This window comes from Saimiri boliviensis, chromosome X (assembly GCF_048565385.1).
Source record: "Saimiri boliviensis isolate mSaiBol1 chromosome X, mSaiBol1.pri, whole genome shotgun sequence".
Classification (NCBI taxonomy): Eukaryota; Metazoa; Chordata; class Mammalia; order Primates; family Cebidae; genus Saimiri; species Saimiri boliviensis.
In genome coordinates, this window is record NC_133470.1 from 112,156,442 (window position 1) to 112,178,998 (window position 22,557).

Sequence of the window (22,557 nt, forward strand, 5' to 3'; positions counted from 1 at the left end):
TACTAGGAAACTGATGCTTTGAAAGAGTAACTAGCTAAACCTAAGGTCACACAAATAGCAAGCAGAGTAGCCCAACTGGCAATCAGGATTTTGAACTCCAAAATTAATATTCTCAGCACTGTACATAAATCCTACTGTTTGAACATCTTACTAAAAGTAGAAAGCATATTTTAAAAATCTGTGGAGTGGGTAGAGCTCCATTCTAGTCACAATGTACTATGCTACACACAATATTTCTTTTTAATGTACCTCATTTTAACCCCTTTTCCAAAATTTTTTGAACCTAAGTATAAAATAAATACTATCAACTAACCTCACTTTCTAGAAAGAAAAAAACCAACGTCTTAACAAGGTTGGCATTTGGACCTTGTCTTCCTCTTCTTTTCATCATTCCATCCTCCTCTGGATCTCTACGACTGAAGAGCCTGTGAAAAAAGTAAAAAAAATTTTTATGACAACAAAACAAGTATTTCCTAATAAAAAAAAATTAACTGTGTGGATTTCATATATAAGGATCTAACAAAGGAGTAAAGGAGAACTGGATAGGTACAATATCATCCAACATTTTGGCATACCACACAAGTAACTGTTATAAACCCTTTTCATTTCATGTTGATGGTAATTCTAAGTCCTTTTAAACTAACTTCTCAAGTTAACTGTACTGAGTTATAAATTATTTCTTCTTAAAAATCTTATTGTATTTTATATAACTGTCACCTTTCATAAAAGTAGTACAATGACAAAGCTACACCATTTATGCTAAAAATTCTATGATACATATTCATCTTGAAAATTAAACACATACTTTCTTTCCCTTCTTCTTGCAAAATTATCCCAACTTACTGTCCTTTTACTATGGATAGCATGGCCATTTTTCCTCATAAACAACAAGAGAATTAACACTAAACAGCAATGAATAGAAAACTGTAGTGTAAACGTTTTATACCACCTACTCTTTCTAATAATTGCTGCACCCCAAACAGGCATTTTAATAAAATCAAAGAAACAAGAAAAGTTTAATCTATATGGCTCAAAATGGTCTCTTTGAAAGCCATTGTTTTACAATCTTTGAGTGTTTTCTGTGATCAGATATTCACACTTCTACTCATACTTCCTAATCTGAATGTTAAATAGGATCATAAAAGTAAAGAGATTGTAGAATTCTTGGGATTCTTATGTCAAAATATATTAAGTACTTGAAGAACCTTTTAATATTTTCTAAAGAAAAAGAAAAGTAAGTTTAAAACTAAATACAGCCTGTAGTCCCAGCGAGTCAGGAGGCTGAGGCACAAGCAGCACTTGAACCTGGGAGGCACAGGTTGGGTACAGTGAGCTGAGATCACACCACTGCACACTCCAGCCTGGGCAACAGAGAGAGGCTCCGTCTCTCACAAAAAAAAAAAAAAAAAAAAAAAAAAAACCCACTAAATATAGCATAAGTAATATTTAGAAGATGAAGCAGGTAGTAGAAGGGTAAACAATTAGGAAAAGGTCAGTCTTAATATTATAATACAGTTAGGTATCTTTCCAAACATGTTCACTGAAAGACATGGGTACATTTCCCTTTAAAGATCTAACTTAAATAAATCAAAGAACTTAGGAGAAATCTAAACTTTTAAAGGAAACAGTGAAACGTGAAAGCTTCGATATGATCTGTACTGATTTTTAAAGTAAGTTATAATCTTAATGTCCAGTTTAACATGAAAGCATGTCTTAGAAAATGTGTAACAGAAATATAGATTTACTTTTTGTAGAGAAATTCTCCAGCTGCTACTGCTACTGGCCGGTGAGCTGAATAAACCAGATGATAGACATTTTCACAATCTTCTGCAGTAAGGACTTCTTCACTACTCCTAAGAAATAAGCAGTAAAAGGTGCTTTTAGTAATGTCATAATTCAAAGCATATTAACAGTACAAAAATTCATGTTCATATTTTTAAAAAGTTGTAAAGTTTCACTAATTTGTGTTAAAGAAAAAAAAAACCAAACCAATCTTATTTATCATCCACCAAAATCTATCAAAGATAAATGGCAGGTAAAATTAAAAGTGAATACAGAAGGTAAACAAATGAACGTTTAAGATTTATGTCACATGCATGCTAACAGAAGAGGAAGACAAAATAATGAAAACTAATATAGAAACTAAAGGGGCAGCAAGCTAAGAGCTTAGAGTTAAAAATTGCAGATAATATTTTGCTCACATTTCATAGTAACATTGAGTTACATTACATCGAAACGTACTAATGTCCCATTTTTATCACTTTAATCAAGAATACTTGATCCACAATGTACTGAACACCATATAAGGCAATACAAGTGGTTTTTCCAAATAACAAAAATCTAAGTGCCAAAGAACTTTAATTGCAATCATTGAAAAAATATATATATTACTAAAACGTAATGCTCATTTTTTCTTATTTTTAAAGAACAAAATGAGCATATTTTCGATAAATCATAATCATTATTAAGGCCCATCAACCACAGTACCCCAGGGTAAACGCTGTTGTATTCTTCCCTTGCAACTGCATTCAGGGTCCTGGCCCCTGGCAGCTCTTTCTCTCCCAATATGCTTCTAGTCTACTGTGATATATATATAATCCAGGTTTTTATCATTATACGTAAATTAAAATCATAGGACCATTGCCAGAGGAAAAAAAGCCTAAGAATACTGGATAGTTGAAGCACACAGATCCTCTTTTTGTTTTTTCTGTTGTGCTGAAAGCTTCCAGAAGTCTGATGTCTAAGTATCACTCTTTTTGAGAAAAAGAAACTAAATTGTTAAAATTCAAGTTTCAAAAGCACACTGATTTCAATTGCTCTTTATATAATATCAGATTATTTTTGGAAAAATGACTTGTGTGTTTTTAACAAAATAACACTGAATCAGGTTGAGTGGTGGCTCACACCTGTAATACCAGCACTTTGGAAGGCTGAGGTGAGCGGATCACCTGAGCCCAGGAGTTCAAGACTAGCCTGGGCAACATGAAATCTCATTTCTACAAAAAATGAAAAAAAAAAAAATTGCCAGACATGGTGGGACTATAGTAGCTTTAGTCCCAGCAACATAGGAGGCTGAGGTGGGAAGATAGATTGAGCCTGGGAGAGCGAGGCTGGAGCAAGCCATGATTGAACCACTGCACTCCAGCTTGGGTAACAGAGCAAGACCCTGTCTCTAAAAAATAAAAACACATTGAATTAAACAAGTTAAAGTATTGTAACTCTACAGAAGTTCACTCATTTTAACTTTTTGAAAAGAACATTCCTAAGAAATCTCAACTATTAGGTATATTAATGGCTGAAAATCGGCATGAATGGCTATGCCTACCACCTTTGATAAAAATGTCAGAAAAAAGATGTCTCCAGTGTACTATAGAAGATGGTGGGAAAGAAGCTATAGAAATATATGTAGAGTACTATTACTTTATTTCAGAATTCTTTCAATATTTTTATATATGACATATGTATGTAACATTTATGATTTTTAAATATAATTAAAAATAAAGGAAAGAGGCCGGGTGTGGTGGCTCACACCTGTAATCCCAGCACTTTGGGAGGCCAAGGTGGGCAGATCACAAGGTCGAGAGATCGAGATCATCCTGGCCCACGTGGTGAAACCCGATCTCTACTAAAAACACAAAAATCAGCCAGGCATAGTGGCACGTGCCTGTGGTTCCAGCTACTTGGGAGGCTGAGGCGGAAGAATCACTTGAACCCAGGAGGTGGAAATTGAGCCACTACACTCCTGCCTGGTGACAGCAAGACTCCGTCTCAAACCCCCACCCCAAAAAAGCGGGGTGGTGGGGGGAGTGTACAACAGTTAACAGACTGCTCAAGAAATTCCAAAGTAAGTGAATTCCCTGAATTATCAATAGCTGTAGAACTGCCTTCTTTTTAATTACTGCAATGTTGTCTGATTCACAGAAATGAGAATAACCACTACCATCTCACTGAGCTGCGGTATTAAATAAAATGATGCCTATAAAGATAATGCCTATATTGGCATTATCTTACATACTAATTTAATTCTTCCTCTATTGATATGCACCCTTGGTTGTTTTCAAAATTCTGCTCTTACAAACAATGCTTTGTTAGAGAACATGAGCATTTGAAATTCTGATAGATACTGAAGTTTTTCTCCAAGGAGCTTAGACCAATTTATATTCCCATCAACAATGTAAAAGGGCCTGTTATGGCATAGCCTCAACAACATAGTGTAATTACCAAACACTTTCTATTTTTGCCAAGCAAACAGATTTAAAACTCTCACTTTAAGATATATGTTTGTTAAGTGTGGCCCAACATCGTGTCATATGTTTAAATTTGTACTTTTCTGTCAATGATCTGATCCATAACATTTGACTGTTTCCCTATTATTACAGATTTTTTTAACTGATTTGCAAAAACCAACTACTTTGATGCAAATATCTTGCCCAATCTGAGATTTGTTTTCAGAGTTTATGGTGTTTCATGGAATACAGATATTTTTAGGTTTTATATAGTCAATTCATTGATCTTTTTATGTCTAGCTTTCGTATCATGCTCAGGAAAATCTGACATGGTCACTTTATAGATGCATATGTGTTTATCTCTATTTTTATTCTGCTCCATTGATCTTTTTGTCTATTCATATATCAGGACCAAAATGTTTTAATTACTATGGTTTTATAATACGTGACTTAAAATTATATTGGGCTAGTCCTCATTATTAGTTGGTATCATACTCTTCTGGCAACTCTTACATGATAAATTTTCCAAATGAAATGTCAGAATTTGCTTGCTATGGCTAAAAAAACGATACTTTGCCATTGTTATTTACATTGTGATAAATATACAGATTAGGAAGATTACAAGCCTTTAAATAGTGAGTTTTCCTAGGTGAGCTTTTCAAATTCAAGCCTTCTTTTATGTCCCTTAGTTGCATTTTATTAACACTTCTTCATGTATATCTGGTGGATTTCTTGTTTATTTCTAGGTATTTTTATAAAATGTTTTTTGTTTTTTTTTTTTGTTTTTTTTTTTTGAGACGGAGTTTCGCTCTTGTTACCCAGGCTGGAGTGCAACGGCGCGATCTCGGCTCACCGCAACCTCCGCCTCCTGGGTTCAAGCAATTCTCCTGCCTCAGCCTCCTGAGTAGCTGGGATTACAGGCACGCGCCACCATGCCCAGCTAATGTTTTGTATTTTTAGTAGAGACGGGGTTTCACCATGTTGACCAGGATGGTCTCGATCTCTCGACCTCGTGATCCACCCGCCTTGGCCTCCCAAAGTGCTGGGATTACAGGCTTGAGCCACTGCGCCCGGCTATAAAATGTTATATTATTTTCAAACAAGAAGACTCTGATTTTTAAGTCTCTCAACATACCACCCAAGTGCTTGGTATAGAGATATAACCCGAAAAATTTTTATCATGAAAAGCAGAAAACAAGTGTTGGTGAAGCTGTACAGAAACTGGAAATCTTGTATACTGCCGGTGGGAATGTAAAACGTAAAATGGTACAACTTTTGTGGAAAACATTACAGCAGTTCCTCAAAAAAATATTAAACAGAATTACCACATGATCCAGCAATTCCACTTATGGGTATACATAAAAGAACTGAAAGCAGAGACTCAAACAGATACTTGCACATCTATGTTCATAGCAGCATTATTGACAATAACTAAAGGTGAAAACAGTCCAAATGTCCATCAATGCAAAAATGTATAAACAAAATGTGGAATAGACATACAATGAAATATTATTCAGCTACAAACAGGAGTACATGCTATAATAATGCATGAAACCTGAAGAAATTATACCGCGTGAAATAGGCCAGATGCAAAGGACAAATATTGCATGATTCCACTTACACGAAGTATCTAGAATAGACAAGTTCATAGAGATAGAAAATAAAATAGTGGTTACCAGGATCTGGGGGAAGGGAACAATGGAGAATCAGTATTCAATGGGTACAGAGCTCCAGAATGAAGTGATGAAAAAGTTCTGAAGATGGATAGTGGTGGCAGTTGCACAACAACGTGAATATAGGTAATGCCACTAAACCACACTTTAAAATGGTTAAAATGGTGAACTTTACATAATCTGTATTTTACTACCATTTTTTAAAAAGGAAAAATATGAATAACAAAACATCACTATCAGATATTAACACAGTAGGTCTTAAACTCAGATTGTTTAAAGGTGCTATGAGAAGCATAAGAGACGTTCTTATAAATGCTCATACTCTAAAAGTGTAACAAAATATAATAAGCATGTTTTTTAAGACACTGATATGCTTATTTCAAGAGCATCAAAAACAGAAAAATAGGAAGGAAACTGGCCAAAAGAATGGGAACACATGAATTCCTAGCTCAGTTAAAATTTCCATATTCTATGGTTCCTTCTTCCTGTATTTTCTTAACTGTACGTGAAGAAATTCAACTTCTAGCTGTAAAACTCCATGATGTAAGCGACTAAAATGTAGACCTAGATGAGTCTGAACCAAGTACTCTCATGTATTATTTAGATATCTGAACATTAGTGCAAATATGCAAAAAAAATATACTTACTGTAAAACAAGAGTGAGTAATTTTATTGCTTGTACTGCAACATCATATTCTTTGTCAAGGGTCATAGATACAATTCTATCCTAAGGACAAAAAAATTAAAATATTTTTAAAAGAAAAGCAAGAGAAAAGTGTTTGCAAATTACAAGTTATTTGTAAATTCTTAAAATAATGCTAACCTTGAACCGACTTGTAAAAAGTTCCAGTTTGGAATTAAGCTCTTTGTTATAATAAAGCCCTTGTAGAGCAGTAAGACATTTGAGTCTTACTTCACCTTGCTAAAAAAAAAAAAAAAAAGACAGAGACAATGCATTAAAACTATGGATTTTCAACTTCAATATTCAAGATGTGTACAATATTTTCTACTTTAAAATTTTAAACATTTCATACCACAGCATTCCTTCAGAAACTATCATCTTTGATAAAGCAAAAATAATAATCACTATATACATTTATGACTAAATTCCTATGTGGTTACTATTTCTATAGTTCAAAGGGTAATTTTTGAAAATTTGTTAAGAACAAAACATTTAACATAAATGTTAAGAACAAAACTATTGGGAAAAAACAATAGGAGCATGTAACACAGTCATTTTCTGCTATGGAAAGTAACGTTTGGAAAGAATATATACAATTAACTTCTTCAAGGCAAGTGAAGAGGCAGCCTAAGAGAATAGTAGTTTAATAAAAATATATTAGAAAGGTCAGAAACCAAGTTGTAAGGTATAATCCGGCTAAGATACAGGTTTGTCAAAAGAGAGGATCAAAACTGAAGAATTTTTTTTAAAGTATATAGCTCACAGATAACAGAATACTGGTTCTTCTTTGTGCTCTAAGAAATGCCTCACTACCATCATGATTCTAATATTTCAGCAAAAAATTGATTAACCATTAATGGTTAAATCAGTGGCCAGGTTTCAAAAAAATCTAGGGGATTTTATGTGATAGAAATTAAATTTTTACAGAGAAGATAGAAAAGAATAAAGCGAGGGCTTACAGAAATGTGTCACCAGGTATACATACAGGGAGATAACTCATGAATGAGAGCTACAAGCAGCCACACTGATGTGTAGAAAACAGCAGTCTGAAGGGCCATCTTACCTTATCATGCATAGTCCAACCAACATATTTTAAATAACTGTCATTAAGAAAGGCATCACTATACATCTTCATCCAAATGCCAATCTCTTCAATGCATATAGCTCTAATTTCAGCTATCGCATCACTGAATGGAGGAAGGAAAAATGATGCATAATTAGTGCCAATATACCACAAAACTTATGGTTTATTCAAGATATGCCAAGTACTTCAGATTTACTATGAATATGACACTATCTTAAGTATTACTGGGGATTAAAAAATAGAAATGAAGTATGGTCTTGAATGCCAAAAGCTTACAGTCTAGGTGGCAAAGGATAAGTATCAATATATATTTAAAATTATATAAAACTACAAACAAAATCCCATCCCCACCTTTTATACCATACCATATCCCAGCCTTTGCTCACACCTGCTGTGCATGCTGTGTTCAGAAGACAGCAGGCACACTTGTCTGGCTAGAGCATAATTTCCAGGTGAGAATTATTTACACGTTACACTGAGGTCAAGCTCAATTGGATGTGAATGTTAGACTAAATGATTTTAAATTCATCTTGTTAAGTATTGGTGAGTCATTAAAGGCAGAGGAATAACACAATAAAAGGATATTTTAGCTAAACTGCAATAATCTCTACGCTTGAGAATGAGGTAATAGACTAAGGTAATGGTGACAATAGAAGTGAAAATATAAGAATGGACATGGGGACATTATAAAGCAAGCATTAACCTGATTCAATAACTGCCAAGTTGAGGATATGTGGAAGCAGCTGAATAAACATACTACTGAAATTTAATAATAGGTTATAGCAGAAATTGTAGTAAGATTACTATTTCTTTCCTCTATTCATTCAAAACAGCAAAAGAAAACATCTCACTTTAACCTATCCAAATTGTCCCACTGATATTCAATGGAAGGGAAGAGTCAGAAGTCAGCACGTGCAGGCTCTACTAACATAGTGCATGCGAAGGTAATTAAGTATTGTGTAGCCTGACTCCTAATATCAGTAACTTCTATGGGCTGCAAGTCAGGCACAGTATTATCCCATTTTTCAGATGGGAAACATCAAATTCACAGGAGTTAAATAACTTGCCCAGAGTAACTCAATGGCACAGTTTAGTCTAACATAATTTTACTGTAACATTCTTCCCGCTAATTTAGACTGCCTACACCACTAAATATGCAAACTTACTAAGTAGAAATTATATAGTGCTATTATGAAAAAGCTGTCACAACTTACCGGTATCTATGTACAAACACTCCTTTAAATATTGCATTCATCATATTTTCTATTTCATCTTGATTTTCCTGAAGCTGTAAAGAACAGATCATTTCTTTTCAATTGTAAAGAAGACAATCAAAGGAACACCTTTAAGTTGTTACAAGCATGAAAAAAGCAGAATTCTCCAGTATTTTGGTGTATTTTGAATTCTACCAGACAACAGTAACCATAAAGAAAAATTAACAGTTACATTATCAGGTAGATAAAATTCCTTGATACCTGAAATATTTGACTTGGATTTTAATATTTAGCTATTAATAGTAATTTTTTTTTCAATGCTCGTAAATATCTACGAAAGTACTTTAAAGAAGGCCAGGCACAGTGGCTCACGCCTATAATCTCAGCACTTTGGGAGGCCGAGACAGACAAATCACTGGAGGTTAAGAGTTCAAGACCAGCATGGTCAACATGGTAAAACCCCATCTCTACTAAAAATACAAAAATTAGCCAGGTGTGGCGGCACAAGCCTATAATGCCAGCTACTCGGGAGGCTGAGGCACGAGGTTCAACCTGGGAGGTGGAGGTTGCAGTGAGCTGACATTGCACCACTGCACTCCAGCCTGGGAAACAGAGTGAGACTTGGTCTTAAAAAATAAAAAAAAACTCTGTAAAGAAATCTGTAATGTGTTTATTACATATCATATATTATATAGCCTACAAACAAATTAAAAGGGAAAAGTATCAATACTTTATTTTTAATTATATGAAAAAGATGAGGAATTTAGAAAGGAGGAAATAGCAGGATTTTCCTTAGTTTTCTTGAGTCTGGATATTTTTTAAAGTTATTAACTATTTTGGAAACAACCAATTTAAAATTACAGGTACCAATCCCCTCCCCCCAAAAAATTCAAGATCAGGCCAAAAATTCATAGATGACTGTGACAACTACTGAACTCAACTGCATTGCTAATATTTTTTAACCTCAGACTTTACCTATTTGATATGAAAACAAACATCTCCATTATGAAATAGCAAAATATTTTATCACCAATGAAAGAAGAATTTAAATTACAGCCACAGCATCAAAAGATTTTATTTACTGTTATTTAGCATAAGGCTCATTCAAAGTTGAATTTGGTGGTCAGTCACCAGTGTTCAACAAATGCCTTCTATGGTATTAAAACACACACACACACACAAATTTAGATGCTAATAAACATCTTATGTTATTTTTCAAAGTGATTTCACGTAATTGTGAAACCTCTTTTCATCCTAACAAAAGGTTTTTCACAGTAGAGATGAATAATGCTAAAGCTTAAGATAACTTCTCAGACCAACCCTGTCTCCTTACTTAAAGCCCTTTACTCTTAATACTAGTCCACGCAGATTGAAAATAAGAAAACAGTATTGCTGGCATGGATATTCTTCAGAATTCTGTTGGGCAAATATATTTGAAGTATTTTTTACTTTTAAATATTTCAAAAACAATTATCTGAGGCACTAGCAAAGTTATATCCTAATTAATGGTGACCAAGTTGGTTACACAAGAGCCTAAATATTCAATATAAAAGTTTACCTCTTTCCGCTTTTGTAGCAGGAGTTCTAGCCTCTCATTGGCTCGTTTTCCAATCATTTTATTCCGTTCTGCTTCATATTGTCTTTGTGTATTATCCATATTAATACTAAGATTTAGTGCCACATTCACCAAAGCTGTCATCAACTTCATAGCTATTTTTAAAAGAGTAAAAATACGGTGAAATTAACCTAACAGATAAAAAAATTTCCAATTTAAGATCAAATAGAAAAATTAAGCAGAAATAAGCTAATTTGCTTCTAACAAAAGAAAGATGCAGGTGCTACATAATAACAACAATAAAATAACATAAAATAACTTTTCAGGAATTATCTCCTAATCCTCACAATGGCCCTCTCAAAGGTATTATACCCATTTCATTCACAGCAAAATTGAAGCTCAGGGAAATTCACAAATTTGCCTCAGTTCATGTGAGCAGTCAAACCAGGATTCAAACCAAGGCAATCGGACTCCAGACTATACTTAAATCCCATTATTCTATAATATGTCCTCTAAAATAATCTTTTTCGTAGATCATGATTCACCTTCTAAAGTAAATTTTAGTTCATAAAGAAGTTTTTTAGCTATCTCAGTAATTAAAAGAAACTTGATGGTTTTATATCAAATAATATAAAAAAGCTGAGGAATTTTATCAATATTTGCTTCCCTTTCATTTTACTCTATAACATAGCATAAAGACTGATGAAATCATGAAAAGTCAAAAGTACAAAGGGTAAAATGTCACTTAATTAAAGTGCTTTTTCATAAAACTTCCTCCAGATCTCTACCTTCTGTTACTAAACACTTACTCCTGATACAAGATTCTTATTACCTGGGATTTAAAACTTATTAACTGAAAGATCTGATCACTTTTTGCTTTCTTTAGCTTACTCCAGACTACTTCTCAGACTCGGTGCATTGCATGATATAGCAACAATAAAACTACATCTTAATTTGCAGCTATTGGCTCTCTTTAAAGAAAGATTTCCCAATTTTTTGCTCTAAGTTAATTTCATGCCCCCGGCAAACCAGTTTGTCACTCTGATCTAAAATTATTCATCTTGCACCATAATCCTTGTTTTAATTTACTTTAGCCATCAAGTTCTTGACACTGCTACCTTAAGTGCATAAAGCAAGATCACATTCGTATTTTCTGACTTCAAATCTAAAAACAAAAACAGAACATATGGGAAACTGCATTTTCTCTTTAACAATGAAGGACTTAGAAATGTATCTTTAATCACAGACTTAATTCTTTGAGAAAATATTCTAAATGAAAAAAAAAACACCCACAGAGAATAAAAAGTTGTGTTTTTTTTTTTTTTTTTTTTTTTTTGGGACGGAGTTTCGCTCTTGTTACCCAGGCTGGAGTGCAATGGCGCGATCTCGGCTCACCGCAACCTCCGCCTCCTGGGTTCAGGCAATTCTCCTGCCTCAGCCTCCTGAGTAGCTGGGATTACAGGCACGCACCACCACGCCCAGCTAGTTTTTTTTTTGTATTTTTAGTAGAGACGGGGTTTCACTATGTTGACCAGGATGGTCTCGAACTCTCGACCTTGTGATCCACCCGCCTCGGCCTCCCAAAGTGCTGGGATTACAGGCTTGAGCCACCGCGCCCGGCAAAAGTTTTTAATTAAAAACCAAAATACTATTAAGAATCAGAATACCATCGTAACAATTAAAGCCTGTTTTATTCACTGAAACTCAAAAAGAACATATTCAATAACAGCATATCAACAATTTTACCTTAAGCAGAAAAGAGAAACTAATAGATTTTATGAGGTATAAAAATATACCTCATTTCAGTAAACTTTAAAAATCAAAGAATTTGCCCCAACCTAAAGTTACCCAGAAACATAAGAAAAATCAACTTCTTGCAGTGTGATTGAAAAAACAGGCATCATCCAGTAGGGGCCATCCCACCTGGAGAGGCAATACACACCAGAGACAAACTATACGGTCATCAGAATCATATATGCAAAATGACTGTGATGTTATCTCCAAATCTGCAGTCAATATCTCCCCTGGTAACATATCCTTCAAGAACCCAATACATACCTATCATCCAATTTCCCCTTCTTGTGGCATAGTATTTTTCAAGAATCCAATGCATACCTATAGTCCAATTTTTCCTTGCTGTGGCACAGTATGCATAGTGTACAAGAAAATCACCATATAGTAGCTATAGTATAACTTATAGTATGCCTTCACAAAATTGAAACTGAAATTATCATCCCATTTCCAATAATTCCCAGGAAGGATTGGGGGAGTGTCCTCTTAGTGGTCACTTTATACATAAAATTCATTTGCATCACTTTTTTTTTTTTTTTGAGATGGAGCTTCGCTCTTGTTACCCAGGCTGGAGTGCAATAGCGCGATCTAGGCTCACCGCAACCTCCACCTTCTGGGTTCAAGCAATTCTCCTGCCTCAGCCTCCTGAGTAGCTGGGATTACAGGCACGAGCCACCATGCCCAGCTAATTTTTTGTATTCTTAGTAGAGACGGGGTTTCACCATGTTGACCAGGATGGTCTCCCATCTCTTGACCTCGTGATCCGCCCGCCTCGGCCTCCCAAAGTGCTGGGATTACAGGCTTGAGCCACCGCGCCCGGCCAATTTGCATCACTCTTACTTCCTTTCTCTTTTAATGAGAATCTTTTTCATCTCAAGCCTAAGACAATATGTAGAAAATATTTCTAAATACTCACCTGCCAGGGTGCTTGTATGTCGAAATGCTCTGACTTGTGAGTCAGACAATCCTGTAAGAAGTGAAATGACCGTATCCATCATATACTCATCATATATGATACTATATTGACATTGCCGTACTAACACGCCAATGAATTCACAAAAACTGGATTTGAACTTCTTCCACTGAGGACCAGCCATGGTAAGTGGATAATCTCCACTATCCTAAAACAAAATTTAAAACAGGAATTTCATTTAGAATGCATGACTTAACATATCGCTTGCTTTTTAAATACCCAAGGCAAAAGCATGAAAAGATATCTTATCTCACCTTTCTTCTCCAATTAATCCTCAAAGTAGGCAAGAGAATAATATACAAAGGTAGGGGTACCTCGGAACACTCTGCTCTTTAAGATCAAAATAGATATTCTGAATTTACTTTAATCAATGAAAATATATACCAATTACTCAGGTTAAAATTTTTAAAAGCCTCCCTCATCAAAACAAAACATCCTGGTGGTAAGCACAGATATAAAGCAAAAGCAAACCAAAACCAAACCAAAATTCTATTTTTAAACGGATTGGAAATGATGGAAATCATATTTTCAGCTAATCTAATAAATTGATATATGATGTATAAATAAATAAAACATTAGAAATATGTTTTCTTTCGCTTCAAATACATCACACAGTTAAAAAATACAATCATAATTTTTTAAAGAAATGGAAATGTGGGCCGGGCGCGGTGGCTCAAGCCTGTAATCCCAGCACTTTGGGAGGCCGAGGCGGGTGGATCAAGAGGTCAAGAGATCGAGACCATCCTGGTCAACATGGTGAAACCCCGTCTCTACTAAAAATACTAAAAATTAGCTGGGCATGGTGGCGTGTGCCTGTAATCCCAGCTACTCAGGAGGCTGAGGCAGGAGAATTGCCTGAACCCGGGAGGCGGAGGTTGCGGTGAGCCGAGATCGCGCCATTGCACTCCAGCCTGGGTAACAAGAGCGAAACTCCATCTCAAAAAAAAAAAAAAAAAAAAAAAAAAAAAAAAAAAAAAAAAGAAATGGAAATGTAGCTAGCTTTGCCTTGGAAGACTGGTACTCAGGTATTCCTTTGTACAAGAAGGCATTCTCTAGTCTCAGGGTAAATTGAGATTCTCCACAAATCATCAAAAACAACCAAGACCACAGAAATAAAATCAGAGACCAATACCATATAGAACATCTAAAAGTAAAGGTCTCTGACAAGAGCATCCTAGAGATATAAGGTAATTTTATTAGTACAGTTTAGTAAAAAAAAAAAAAAAATTTTGAGACAGAGTTTTCCTCTTGTTGCCCAGGCTGCAGTGCAATGGCACGATCTCGGCTCACTGCAACCTTCACCTCCCGGGTTCAAGGGATTCTTTTGCCTCAGCCTCCAGAGTAGCTGGGATTACAGATGTGTGCCACCACACTGGGCTACTTTTGTATTTTTAGTAGAGACAGGATTTCATCATGTTGGTCAGGGTGGTCTCAAACTCCTGACCTCAGGTGATCCGCCTGCCTCAGCCTCCCAAAGTGCTGGAATTACAGGCGTGAGCCACCATGTCCGACCAGTTTAGTAAATTTTTTAACAATTAATTTTTGTCATTATAATGTTTTTTAAAATCTTAAGTCATGTCACATCTAAGTGCAGTTGTATCTCATCTGAGAATAAGTTCCTGATATTCAACAAAAAAATTTTCTGGGTATTTTCTGATTAGCTAATTTAGTGACTATATTGAAATACATCATCTTAATTGCTCTTAGCAACTTGGTTTGCTGACATTTTCAAACCATACTTCAGGACAATTATCTGAAATAGTTTTTTCCTTTTAGTGAGAAAGTTCTCACTAAAACATTTAATATTAAAAGAGTAAAAAAATACTATTCAAAATTACCTCTCAACTACTTGCGGACTGATTAATAGCACTTAGTAATCATCAAAGCCATTTTAACTCATCTATCTTTTAGAATAATAGTTCAAAGCTCCTTCATCAGTTTAAGCAAGAAAAAAAGGCCAAATAAAACTCAAATCAGACAAGGTTTTTTGCTTGAAAACCCAGAGTGAAAAATTTTGGAGGAGTAAAACTACTGGCACTGAAATACAGCTGTAACCCAAACAAATCAAAATCTCTTCCCTGAAGAAGCTTAATTTATAGTAAATCTATATATGTACTTATTGGTAACGATACTTCAAAGAGCTCACTGTAATAAACAATCAACTCAATCTAGCCCTAGGGAGGTAAGTGGGGGAAAACTCACTCTAAACTAATATGTAATCTTTGTTGTTCTTAAGAGTTTTTAGGGCCGGGTGCAGTGGCTCACGCCTGTAATCCCAGCACTTCGGAAGGCCGAGGCGGGTGGATCACGAGGTCAAGAGATCGAGACCATTCTGGTCAACATGGTGAAACCCCGTCTCTACTAAAAATACAAAAAATTAGCTGGGCGTGGTGGCACGTTCCTGTAATCCCAGCTACTCAGGAGGCTGAGGCAGGAGAATTGCCTGAACCCAGGAGGTGCAGTTATGGTGAGCCGCGATCGCGCCATTGCACTCCAGCCTGGGTAACAAGAGCGAAACTCCGTCTCAAAAAAAAAAAAAAAGCTTTTAAACAATAAAAATATCTATATACTCCTTTGCCCTAGCTACCAGGTTCCCCAAATACTGCTAAAACCTTCCTTTTACAACATTCCAGAATATGTTCTTATATTCTTTCTTGAAATTGTCATTTTGGCAATAATAACTACCATTTATTAAGTTCTTGCGATGTTCTGGGAACTGTAAAAGTTAAGCAACTTTCGAACATTACTCAATTCAATCTTTGTAAGAGCCTTATGAATAAAGTACTATTAGGCCCATTTTACAGATAATGAAATTCAAACTGGCTGGATGCAGTGGTAGTTGCCAGTAATCCCAGCACTTTGGGAGGCCAAGGCATGTGGATCACTTGAGGTCAGGAGTTCAAGACCAGCCTGGCCAACATGGTGAACCCACACCTCCACCCCCACCCCATCTCTACTTAAAGTACAAAAATTATTCAGGCATGGTGGCAGATGTCTATAATGCCAGCTACTTGGGAGGCTGAGACAGAACTGCTTGAACCTGGGAGGCAGATGATGCAGTGAGCAGAAAACCTGCCACTGCAATCCAGCCTGGGCGATAGAGCGAGATTCTGTCTCAGGAAAAAAAAAAAAAGAAGGGAAAAAAAAAAAAAAAACCTGATACTAAGACAACAACTTGCCAAAGGTTGCACACAAGCATCATTTGATTAAATCTAATGCCAAAGCTTTTATCTTCAATACTGATGCTTACAATTTTTCTTTCGTTTTGGACAGAGTCTCACTCTGCTGCCCAGGCTGGAGTGTAGTGGCATGATCTCAGCTCACTGCAACCTCTGCCTCCTGGGTTCAAGCAATTCTCCTGCCTCAGCCTCCCAAGTAGCTGGGACTACAGGTGCATGGCAGGATGCCCAGCTAATTTTTTTGTATTTTTAGTAGAGACGAGGTTTCACCATATTGGTCAGGCTGGTCTCAAGCTCCTGACCTAAGGTGATCCACCTGCTTCAGCCTCCCAAAGTGCTGGGATTACAAGGCATGGACACAGCACCCAACCTAATGCTTACAATTTAATAATACTTTTAAAAATAAGTCAAGATCAACATTCATAAGTTATCAAAACACTTAAGGTAGTAAGTTACCTCATCAAATTCTTCGGTCATTTTGCGAATTATCTCAGAGTTCTGCATATGTCTGAACATCTCTGCTGTGACAACTCCTGAAATTTGCAAATGTCAGAAGTTAATATATGGTGTGATAAAAGAATAAAGAAAACTTCTAAGCCATTCTCTAACACTAAGAAGTTTATGGTCACACAATAAAAGGCATACTTCTCCAACCATCATCTAATGATCTTTACCATGATTCTCAAATCTGTAAATAAAGCACAAATGCTATCTATTCTCAATATGCACAAGAAAACAGCCCCACACTTCTGACAAATATCTTTTTTCCTAACACAATTACCTTTGGCCATTTCTACATGACTTACTTTACTCATGCTATAATATTTATACTGGTGTCTCTTTAACATAAACTATATGTTATTAAGAGTGAGACAGCATCTAGTGTAAGATTTAAAACCTTGAGGATGAAGCTTAAGATAAGGAAAGGAGTAACAGCTCAAGTTCACTTTAGTCAGGCTTCTTTAATAAGCACTATTGTATGTAAGGTAACTAACATCTTAACATCCTCTGAAAGAGTTAAGTAGTAAATTGTAGTTCCTGCCCACCTAGAAGCCTGTAATCTAGTTAAAAGTTACAAATAATGAATACCAAAAAGAAAAAGAAGTAAACTGTCAAAGGGTTACTTATAATCAATGCTCTGATGTGTGGAAATGTCAAAGAAATGCTGTCTCTCTGACTCCACCTCCACTCTATACCCACCAGAAAAACCATACATGCTATTAAGTTAGAAAATCAAGAACTATGTCAAAGAAAAAGAATTTGATAAGGACCTTTAGAATCTTACAGGAGGATGGGAGACGAAAAAAGAAGGGGTGCACATTAGAAGTAGTAAAACATTAGTCAGGTGGAGACCAAACATTAGTATGCAGTAAGAAAATATACATGAAGTTTCACTGATGGAGCATCAGACTGAGAAAGAGAGAGAACGGGGCAGGGGTAATCAATGTAAATACTAGATTTTCAAAATCCTATTTTTATTGTTGAATTATTTTTGCTTACCAGTCTTATCACTAGGAATACCATAAATATAGTAATATCTAAAAGAACATCATCTTGGTACAGGAAGATGAGATTCATAACTAGATATAATTAATATAGATTTTTTTCAAATGACCAGAGCTATATTTTGTATATGCATCCATCTGTGTGTGCATACCTGTGTATATACATAGCTGTCAACCCATAATCCCATCTCCACAGATGAGGAAATTAAGGCTTAGGCTAAGCAATTAAATAATTTGTCTGAGACTATTCACCTAAATCATGTTAATCATGCTACCTCCCTCTTACCTGGGTGAGATCAATTTCTAGTATTAAGTAAGGGCCCTAGAAAAGCCCTTACTTACCACAACATTTAAAAAAAACCAAATGATTGTTTTAAAAAGTTGACGAATTCAGAAGAAACCACCCATTTCTCTAGCTAAAAGAAACACACTCTCAGCCAGGCCTGGTCACTCATGCCTGTAATCCCAGCACTTTGGAAGGCCAAGGTGGGCAGGTCACTTAAGGTCTGGAGTTTAAGACAAGACTGGCCAATATGGTGAAACCCCAGCTGTACTAAAAATACAAAAATTAGCTGAGTGTGGTGGTACATGCCTGTAATCCCAGCTACTCGGGAGGCTGAGGCAGGAGAATTGCTTGAATCTGGGAAGTGGAGGTTGCAGTGAGCCAATATAGTGCCACTGCACCCCAGCCTGGGTGACAGAGTGAGACTCTCAAAAAGTGCGCGCGCACACACACACACATACACACTCTCAAAAACCGTTTGAAAATGGTTTTTTCATCTAGAATCATGTATATCTCTTCAAAACCTTCCCATACTTCATACCCAGGTGCTGTATGCCTGGGAATGCTGGAGAAGGAAAAGTAACTAAATGCCTGAATGTTTGTCTGAAATTAACATATACATATAAATATATCAAGGCAAACACACTGCATACTTTTCAACAATGCCTCATTTTTAAAGCTCCTCCCCCTTCTCATAAAAAAATCACGACATCCAGAAACCCAAAAACAAGCAGAAAAGAACCTCAGAGCAGAAAAGAAAGAAGTTATCACAAATTGCATTTAACTCTTGAGGCAGGTGTGAAGCCACGATTAGGACATAAGGCCAGAGCCTGCTGCCTTAAAAATGTGAGGGACATTTTTAGCAAGACTGATAAAATCTGGTAAATCTAAAAATGACAAATCCAGACCCTGTCTCTATTTGAAAAGAAAAGAAAGACAAAAAGAAAAGTGACAGCTGACTAGGAAAAAAAGAAGAAAACACTGGCCACAGAATCTCCAACAGAGCGGTCAGGAAGAGTATAGGGCCAAAAATCCCTCCACGCTTCAACAGCTACAGAAGCCACCACTGTATTATAGAAAAATAAGTGATGCCTATAACAAACCTGAGTCTGCAGAAAATATTAAATTACAAGGCGTAAAAGAATTCTATCAAAATAATTTTGTGTGTATAAATAATTAATGGCTTTATCTTTGATTATATAGTAAATTCCCTTTCATGGAGATTGTCTGATTTTAAGATAAATACCACAGCAGTGCTCAAATCTACCTTATAATTTAAGTTTTTAACACCTTAATTTTTTAGAAATCTTGACAAACTCACTTGTGACAGGGTCCAAATGTTGAGTTAGCAAGCTCCTGATTTGTAAACAAATTGATGCCAAAAAAGGAATGAATTTGACAAAGGGAACATGCTCTACGGCCTTGCTTTAAAAACAACTACAACTCAGAAGCCTCATTAAGAAACTCAGGTGGGAGTGGTGGCTCACACCTGTAATCCCAACACTTTGGGAGGCCAAGGAAGGACAACTGTTTGAGGCTAGGAGATTGAGACCAGCCTGGGCAACAGACAGAGACTTGTCTCTACAAAAAAAAAAAAATTAAATTAAAAAAAAAAAAAAAAAATTCATGCCAGTAAGGTGGCTCATGCCTGTAATTCCAGCACTTTGGAGGCCAAGGTAGTACGACTGCCTGAAGCTAGGAGATTGAAGCTCAGCCTGGGCAACATAGCCAGATCTGTCTCAACAAAGAATAAAAATTAGCTGGGCATGGTGGTACATGCCTGTAGCCCCAGATACTTTGGAGGATGAGGTAAGAAGATCACTTGAGACTGGGGCAACATGGCAAAGTGACACGTCCACAAAAAATAAAAGCAAAAACAAAAAATTAGCTGGGCATGTTGTCATACACCTGCAGTCCCGGAGGTGAAGGCTGCAGTGAGCCGTGATCATGACACTGCACTCCAGCCTGGGTGACAGAACAAGACTCTATCCCAAATAATAATAATAATAATAAAATAAAATAAAAGGGGGAACTTAAGATTTAAAATTTCAACTCATCACAGTATTTCAGGCACCTGTTCAGTCATCTGCACTCAACTTTCCATTTGCAAAGAGTCTAATGAGAAAGGACATGGCCCTTGATTATATAACACAACAAGCAGGTCCTTGTACCCATCCTATCCCAGAAAAAAAATGACTGGATAAAGGCAAAAATAATTTTAATATAGCTCATCTTTAAACAGTCAGTCTAGTTCAGAACCTTAAGGATACCATAGTAATATCACGACAACATCTCTGAGCAGAAGTAAATAGAATTTTCTAATATTGAATTAAAGCTACTTTTGTTTGAGGCAAATGAAGCAAACTAGACAGCTCTCTCTACTCTATGATTAACACAATATTTTACATTTCTGAGCACCTTAGTGACATTATAAAGATCCTAGGCTCAAGAATTTAGTATGTTTATCTTTCACGCCTCACAGATAGGTAACATTTAATACACATACTACACTAAATGTTACGATCAAATTCAAAATGCCAATGTTATTTGTTTTTCAAAGATATTACAGTATCTTTAAAGGAATACTGCAGAATTAAACTGCTTCTTACAATTCATTTTCTGCATTTGTTTATATAAATCATTCTTTACCATCTTAACGTTTTACATCTATTTTTAAGCAACCTTCTCTCCTGATTTCGAATGCTCATGTTTTCGGTGCCATTTTCATTTTTTAAAAAATACCCCCAGAAATCCCCATAAAATTTATTTGCCTGGCCATCATATGTTATTTCAAGGATGAGCTAAGTATTGAGAGACACCAGATACATCAGAACTTGCCCATAATGTTGACTGACTCATTTGCTGAGCCATATGAGGATATATGCTATGACTCCCCAATTTACATCATTTTATCCCCCTGCCAAATGTCTGCCCTAATATTTCTTAGGGAAGAAATTTTTGCGATTTGTACTTTCATCATTTCTTGTTCAAAATATTTTTAAAATAAAGTAAAAACACTTTAAAGAAGACATCACTACACACAGCAAAATTTCTTTACCTTTTAGAAGAAATGGCAATTTCATTAATACCTTATTTAACCTACTTAAGTTAAATAAGGTACTTGCTTGCTTGCTTACTTACTTACTGTTATTCATGGCACTTTTTAACTCCCTACACTGTGTAATTCCCTGTCATTTTTTTCTGTATCTCTTTATCTTCCTCCTCCCTTCTTAATCCATTTCTTTGTTCCTAAAACCAGATGCTGAAAAAGTAGGAAATATATCTAATAAAAGTAACATAACCTTTATAAATTGCTAAGTTTTTAGATAACTTTCATTTATGAATATAACTTTATCAATAGACTTTCTTATTTTGTCCTTTGCTCTTTTTTTTTCGTTACAAATTTTGTATGGATATGATGCAAATAATGCCTTAGCATTATTTTCCATGTAAAGTGCTAACAGCTTCTCTCTAGGTGGAACAATGATGTGACTATTTAAGAGCCGTTGATTTAAAAATAAATATATCTTACCTTTACAGCCTGAACACTGAATAAAAAAGTTGATAAGGTCAAGAAGTGCTATATCTCGGTCATGCTTGTATGATTCTATCCAATCATCTACCACCGACTACAGCAAAGGGAAAAAAAAATAAAATGATTAGCTCCTTCCAATTTTCTCAAAATCAATTAAGTCCGATAGTCATAAAATTCAAGGTTATATAGTATCACAATACTTTAAATATAAATACTTACATATTGAAATTTAATGTTCAATTTTAACAAAATAATCAAATTCAGTAAAACAATTGTCTGATAACACAAAATGACATCTCAATCTTCTATTTATTTTGCATTGAAAAGAATGTGGAAACTAACTATGGAACTCAATTCCATCAAGTGTAATTACTTATTATTTCTTAGTGACATTAAAGGAAGGGGAGGATTTCAAATAATTAAGACAATACAGGGCAGGTGTACTGGCTCACATCTATAATCCCAGCACTTTAGGAGGCAGAGGTAAGTGGATCACTTGAAGTCAGGAGTTCAAGACCAGCCTGGCTGACATGGGGAAACCTTGTCTCTACTACAAATACAAAATTAGCCAGGGTGGTGGTGCACACCTATAACCTCAACCACTTGGAAGGCTGAGGCAGGAGAACCGCTTGAATCCAGGAAGTGGAGGTTGCAGTGAGCCAAGATCATGCCACTGCACTCCAGCCTGGGCAACAGAGTGAGAGAGACTCCATCTCAAAAAAGAAAAAAAATAATAAATAAGATATTCTAAAACTATATTGTAATGGTGGCTATGCAACTCTAAATTTGTATTTTAAAGAGTAAATTTTATAGTATGGTCAATATATCTCAATATGGTTATTTCTTAAAAAAGAAAA

At 35.6% G+C, this 22,557-nt stretch overlaps 1 protein-coding gene across 15 annotated transcripts in view; it reads right to left on the reverse strand.

The window, feature by feature from the left end:
• The window catches only part of STAG2 (STAG2 cohesin complex component), a 152,297-nt gene that overhangs the window by 44,155 nt on the left and 85,585 nt on the right, over positions 1–22,557 (reverse strand). For all 15 annotated transcript variants that reach the window (XM_074392351.1, XM_039463973.2, XM_074392355.1 and 12 more), the window contains 10 exons: positions 21,698–21,794; positions 16,834–16,910; positions 13,142–13,346; positions 10,438–10,589; positions 8,880–8,953; positions 7,645–7,768; positions 6,723–6,821; positions 6,547–6,626; positions 1,746–1,853; positions 314–425 (listed from right to left, as the gene is read on the reverse strand). In XM_074392351.1, the coding sequence (XP_074248452.1) occupies positions 314–425; positions 1,746–1,853; positions 6,547–6,626; positions 6,723–6,821; positions 7,645–7,768; positions 8,880–8,953; positions 10,438–10,589; positions 13,142–13,346; positions 16,834–16,910; positions 21,698–21,794 (1,128 nt within the window). The remainder of the gene's footprint in view (positions 1–313; positions 426–1,745; positions 1,854–6,546; positions 6,627–6,722; positions 6,822–7,644; positions 7,769–8,879; positions 8,954–10,437; positions 10,590–13,141; positions 13,347–16,833; positions 16,911–21,697; positions 21,795–22,557) is intronic.